Consider the following 6,811-nt stretch of genomic DNA (forward strand, 5'->3'; position numbering starts at 1 on the left):
TTTAATAGGTATTTAATTTTTCAGTTTACATAAATATAATAAATTCGGTATTTAAAATGCATTTATAACGTAGAAATTAAAGTTTGTCCTTCAAATACCGTCTTTTTAAAAAATTTTGATTGTTAAAAAAAATGTATACTCCTGAAGAAAATGCCTCGGTTACATTTTGAGGTACCTTTATTTTGAAGTCGCCACATCCGGTTTGCATCACAATTCAAGCGTCATGTTGTCGTGAGTAAGGTAGTTCGCTGACTTTAAAGGTTTGTGTACATGCGTTTTTGTGAACTGTATGTCTGTGTCGTGATCTAATACCTGTTTATTTCTTCGATTTACATCAATTGTCGCTTATGGGGGTTTTGTTTTCGTCTCTAAAGTTGTTTGTTTACCGGTAGTTCACAGACCGCGCGAATCTGCATCATGTTAATGTCACAGCATCAGCGCTGTGGTTTTTGCGTTTAGAAAAAAAATAGTGATTGAGAATTAAATATAATTACTTAATGGTGATGTCCATTATTTATTTCAAGTACTTTTCGTTTTCCTTAAAGGGATAGTTCTGCGTTTTGTCATCAAGTACTCGCTCTCGTTTGGTTCCAGTGAGATTCTTCTGTGCAGATTGAATGCCATGTCCATATCCATCTCATGATAGAGAGAAAAAAACATTTAAGTCGCTGTTGAGTTTCCAAGTGTTTTCTGTAAGTTGATGACAGGTTGATCACCAGGATGAAATCAGCAAGACAATGATCTGAAACACCGCTAATAAAACTCAAACTGTTTCAGAAAAAGAAAATCAACCTGTAGAATGGCCCAGCCTATCACCTGACTTGAAACCAATATAAAATACAAATTAAAGATGAGTTTGGACCGACAAAACCCACAGAACCATCTACAGCTTCATTTTCTTTTTCTGAAACCGTTTGAGAGTTTCCTTGTCTGTGTTTTGGATCATTGTCCTGCTGAAATGTCCACTTTGGCTTCATTTCCATCATGCTAATGTAGATGTTGGACTGTAGCAGCTGATATTACTTTACAAAGATGAATGGTAGAGGGTTGCTGAATAACTACTGAGAGATTTCAGCTGCTGTCTGGGCTTTCACTGCCTATTTACACCTCTTTCTTCATGTGTTCAATACTTTTGCTTGTGTCATTTCATTACACAACTTAAATTAAAAACTAATTAATATTGTTTTCTTTGCATAAATATGTATTTCTTTGGTTATCAACATCTGTTGAAAATATCAAGTCAACAGCATCTTTAGCAATATGTTTTGTGAGAAAAAAGGTGATGTATTGAATATTTATTTTCCCCACTGTATATATATATATATATATATATATATATATATATATATATATATATATATATATATATATATATTTATATATATTTATATATATATATATTTATATATATATATATATATATATATATATATATATATATATATATATATATATATATTTATATATATATATATATATTTATATATATATATATATATATATATATATATATATATATATTTATATATATATATATATTTATATATATATATATATTTATATATATATATATATATTTATATATATATATATATATATTTATATATATATATATATTTATATATATATATATATATATATATATATATATATTTATATATATATATATATATATATATATATATATATATATATATATATATTTATATATATATATATATATATATATATATATATATATATATATATATATTTATATATATATATATATATATATATATATATATATATTTTTATATATATATATATATATATATATATATATATATATATATATATATAAATATATATATATATATATATATATATATATATATATATATATATATATATATATACTTTGCAAGAAAACTGCTTATACAAAGGCATATGTCATCATAGGAGATAGGTTTTTGAGTGAACTGACTCTTTAAAGTAAATATTGTATTTAAAATTAAAAAAAGAAAATCGGTAAATTTTCTGTGAATTTATTTACATTCAGGAAATCCATCAGACCTTCGTATGACAAGTATATTATAAGGAGCAACAAGTGTTATTTTTGCCTGTTGTGTATGTTTGGTTTTTCTTTTTTTTTAGAAAGCGACCATAACTGTCGACTTGGATTTTACAAATCACCAAAGACCATGAACTTAACTAAAACTCTTTCTTAACATTCTACTAAACAGTCAAGTCTTCATAAACTATAACATGATCAATTATGATTTGTATAATCCTGCCTCTTTCTCTTCTAGATGTAGCCTAGTTTGCTTCTTCACATAGAGGTGAACTTGTCTTCATCATGATGTCATCGGATCCTCCATCTCTGCGCTTCGGCCAGGTTGTGATTGGTCCGCCTGGTTCAGGTAAAACCACTTATTGTCGGGGCATGCAGGAGTTTCTGAGTCGCCTCGGGCGAAAGGTGGTCATTGTAAACCTCGATCCTGCCAACGAAGGCTTGCCTTATCCGTGTGCCGTGGACATAGCAGAGCTTGTAACTCTGGATGATGTGATGGACGGTCTAAAACTCGGCCCCAATGGTGGTCTCATCTACTCTATGGAATATTTAGAGGCAAATTTGGACTGGTTGGAAAACAAGCTGAAGCTGCACCATGACTGCTACTTTCTGTTTGACTGCCCAGGCCAAGTGGAACTGTACACTCATCACAATTCAGTGAAGAATATCTTTGCACAGCTGTCCAAGTGGAATTTCAGGGTACGTTCTTTTCTCTTTTGTATTTCTGATTTATTAGGGTGTATTCATTTGTTTGTTTTGATTTGCTTTCGGCAGCTGACTGCAGTGCATCTGGTGGATTCACATTACTGTGCTGATCCGGCTAAGTTCATCTCAGTGCTGTGCACATCTCTGTCCACCATGCTGCATGTTGAATTGCCACATGTAAATGTGCTGTCAAAAATGGACCTCATTGAGCAGTATGGAAAACTTGGTGAGTTGATATACTCGGGATTGATACAGAAATATAGCCAAGCATCTTGAGGATATTCTGCTGTTTGCAAAGAAAGTTTACTGTTACATTATATTATAATGAATTCTAGAATATCAATATATGCTATTGTATTAGTACAATTTTCTTGCAAAATACGTAACCATTTTTAAGTTTTATATATAACATGATGATATATATAGTGGGGAAAATAAATATTCAACACGTCACCTTTTTTCTCACAAAACATATTTTTAAAAATGCTGTTGACTTAAAATTTTTACCAGATGTTGATAACCAAACAAAAGCATATATGATATAAAAACAAATTTAATTAGCGTACAAATTAAGTTATGTGTAATTAAATGAAATGACACTGGAATAAGTATTGAACACATGAAGAAAGGAAGTGCAGACAGGCAGTTAAAGCCCAGACAGCAGCTGAAATCTCTCAGTAGTTTTTTAGCAACCCTCTGCCCTTCGTCATTGTAAATAAATATCAGCTGGAAATAAATTTCAGCAAGAAGATGATAAAAAACACAGCCAAGGAATCTCAAATGCTTTCGGAGAAAAAAAAAATCAAGCTGTAGATGTTTCATCTGCCCAAATTGATCTTTAAGGTAGTATCCAATCGTATTTTCTATTGGATTCAAGTCAGGTGATTGGCTTGGCCATTCAACAGCTTGGTTTTCTTTTTGTGAAAGCATTTGAGTTTCCTTGGCTGTGTTTTGTATCATTGTCTTGTTGAGTTGTCCACCCTGGTTTCATCTTCATCCTCCTGATAATGTAGATGCTGGACTGAAGCAGCTGATATTAATTTACAATGACGAAGAGCAGAGGGTTGATGAATAACTACTGAGAGATTTCAGCTGCTGTCTGGGCTTTCACTGCCTTTTTTTGCACCTCCCTTTCTTCATGTGTTCAATCCTTTTTTTCCTGCTTCATTTCATTTTAATGCACATAACTTTTATTTGTAAACTCATTAATATTTTTCTCTTTGCATATTTGGATTTCTTTGCTTATTATCAACATCTGGTGAAATTTGAAGTCAGCGGCAGCTTTAGAAATATGTTTTCTGAAAAAAATGGTGATGTGTTAAACTTATTTCCCCCGCTGTATATGTATATATGCGTCAGTGATGTAATTAGGTGTCTGCACCAAATTAATTTCATAAAAGTAATTTAATATATAGAAAGCATATTAGGCGCAAGTGTTTACGGCTTCATACAAGTTGAAATGTGGGTAAAATGATATTCCCATGTAACATATTTCTGTAAAGATTAAACCACATATATATTGTGTGATTATAGATCATTTTGAGGACTGTAAACAATAACAATGGTCCTAATCTATTTCCTGTTTTACATTTTTTAATTTCAATAGCTTCTGGAAATCCAAAAATGTCCACATAATAATAAATAATATTATGATAGCGGTTTTAACATGAAGATATGGTTGAATTGCCTCTTTTTACAGTTATAAAATGGTCTGATGAGAAGCAGAAAATGTTCATGGGCCAATGACATTACCACAAATTAAAATGGTCTTTATGTAATCTAATAATTTGGGTAAGTTAAAATATATAAAAGAATAAGTGATCATTTAAAATATGTTAGATTTTAAATGATTTAAATCTTCTTGCTATAAAATGGGTCAAATCTCATTTTTAAAAATAAAATGATAACACTTTAAAATAATGGTCCATCAGTTAATGTTAGCTAATGTATTTTCTAAAATGAACAAACAATTAGTAATACATTTATTATCAAATTTATTCATCTTAGTTAATATTATTTAATGTTATTTAAGTTAAATACCATTAGTTCATATTAAGTCAGTGCATTCGCTAATGTTAACAAGCACATCTTTTCGATTTTAATAATGCACTAGTTAATGTTGAACTACGATTAATAAATGCTTTACAAAATTAATCATACTTACTTGATGTTAGTAAATATTATTCTAAAGTGTTACAAGATAATACAATTGATAAATGACAGTTGTTAGAATTTTGGAGTGCCACTGTGATCCTTAAAATAGTCTTTTAATTTTTCATCAAATTACTTTTATAAATGTGCCTGACCGGATGTTTTGGTTTATATAATATTGTTACAGAATGACATTTTTGTCTGTGTTTTTCTATCAATTTATTGATTCATTTGCGTTTTCGTGGTAACCATGTTAAGATGGTCTTCAAATATAAATCTGTAGCAAAACATCCACAGATGCTGCAGAAAATATCTGGGTCGTGTTCATATTTTCTTCTGCCACTGGGCATAATTTTAACCTTGAAATCAGGATCAGACATAAAATAACATCAGAAATGTGAAATGTATGTCTTAATGGCAGATTTGCTGGTGAATTAAAGATAATACAACACTCATTCACTTTATAACTGATTGTTGAAACCCTAAATGTACAAAATTCATATTTATTCTCACATTTTATTTTAGAGGTTTAATTTTATAATTAAAACTCCAATGTTGAAATGCGTATTTGATTTAACTCCACAATATACATGTGGGCGAACTTCTCCATTTAATATCAACTCTCTCTTACAAGCCTTCAACCTGGACTTCTACACTGAGGTTCTGGATCTGTCATATCTGGTGGAGCATCTGTCTGCAGACCCTTTCTTCAAGAAATTTCACCACCTCAATGTGAAGTTGGCTGAAGTGATCCAGGACTACAGCTTGGTGTCTTTTGTACCTCTGAATGTGCAAGTCAGTGCTCACATTTGTAATTGTTATGAGACACCCATAGATGTGTTCGTTTATAGGTGTTTTTTTTTTTAGGACAAGGAAAGCATGATGCAAGTTCTGAGAACTGTGGACAAAGCCAATGGTTATTGCTTTGGAGATCTGGAGGAGAGGAACCTGCAAGCCATGATGTCTGCTGCTGTTGGAGCCGACTTCCAGTTCAGCACGTATCCTTATCACTTTGTGTTGTTTTCTTTTCTTTTTTCATTGTGATTACATAGATAATCATCCTTAACCATTGATCTCAGAACTCTTGGTGTACAGGAGAAATATCTGGATGCTACTAAGAACCATGTGGAGGATGAAGTTATGGACTTGTAGAACTTTTGGTATGAATTAAAAAAGGAAAAATTAGAAAAACACATTTTTTAAAAGTCTTATTGTTTTACACATTGAAAATATTACTGATAAAAATATAAGCAACAGAGTGAATTGATGTTTCCATTTCTGAAAATTAAAATGTTTACATTCACAGATCTGTCTTAGCAATTTTTTTAGCTAGTAACAAAAGTCTTAACCTGAAATGGTGCTTTTAGATATTTGTGTCAATGAATCTACATAAGCAATAATAGACAAATAATAAAACAAAAACTTTTATTGTAAAGCTTTATTAAAAATATCTACAAAACCATTTTAAATTCAAAAGTCTACTTTAATGTTAAAAAAAATCTAAATAAAATGTCAGAATGGGCTTTTTACACAGCTAGTGTTTTTTAGTCAATGATAAGCATCTGGTAAACGGTTTATGTGACTCTTTTCAAATTCGTAACGTTGCTTTTACAGCATCGATGTTGTACTGTAATTACATTGTTACATTCTGATTAAAGCATACATTTAGTTGTTAAAGCATATACTGAAGTGATAGACATTGTAACTGCAAGCGGCGTCAGGTTCAGCAGGCGAGAGCAGAAGCTCCATTGAAAATACTGGGGTAAATAAACTGACATATTTTAAACACATGGCAGGGGGAAATGGAATTTAATGCAGTGCTTTTTGTCTGGTGTGAGACCCACTTTATATCATATATGTCAGGCAGTGAGGATCACTGATTTTTAAAGAAATCAGACTTTA

The 6,811-nt window shown here is 30.7% G+C and overlaps 1 protein-coding gene across 2 annotated transcripts; it reads left to right on the plus strand.

Moving 5' to 3' along the window:
* Positions 1-190: 190 nt before the first annotated feature.
* Positions 191-6,214, plus strand: gpn2 (GPN-loop GTPase 2). Of its 2 annotated transcripts, none has more exon segments than NM_214801.2 (6): positions 191-260; positions 2,292-2,752; positions 2,828-2,984; positions 5,544-5,704; positions 5,777-5,907; positions 5,989-6,214. In NM_214801.2, coding segments are annotated over 5 exon segments (936 nt in total). In that variant the 5' UTR covers positions 191-260; positions 2,292-2,338; the 3' UTR covers positions 6,062-6,214.
* Positions 6,215-6,811: the final 597 nt, after the last annotated feature.

Source organism: Danio rerio, chromosome 16, assembly GCF_049306965.1.
Source record: "Danio rerio strain Tuebingen ecotype United States chromosome 16, GRCz12tu, whole genome shotgun sequence".
Classification (NCBI taxonomy): domain Eukaryota; kingdom Metazoa; phylum Chordata; class Actinopteri; order Cypriniformes; family Danionidae; genus Danio; species Danio rerio.

Excerpts from the sequence above, each read along its gene's own strand:
- gpn2 (XM_009292455.5), top strand. The coding sequence starts at position 2,339 with ATGATGTCATCGGATCCTCCATCTCTGCGCTTCGGCCAGGTTGTGATT. Across the intron at positions 2,985-5,543 it reads TGAGCAGTATGGAAAACTTG|CCTTCAACCTGGACTTCTAC; the intron begins GTGAGTTGATAT and ends CTCTCTTACAAG. Across the intron at positions 5,705-5,776 it reads TTGTACCTCTGAATGTGCAA|GACAAGGAAAGCATGATGCA; the intron begins GTCAGTGCTCAC and ends TTTTTTTTTTAG.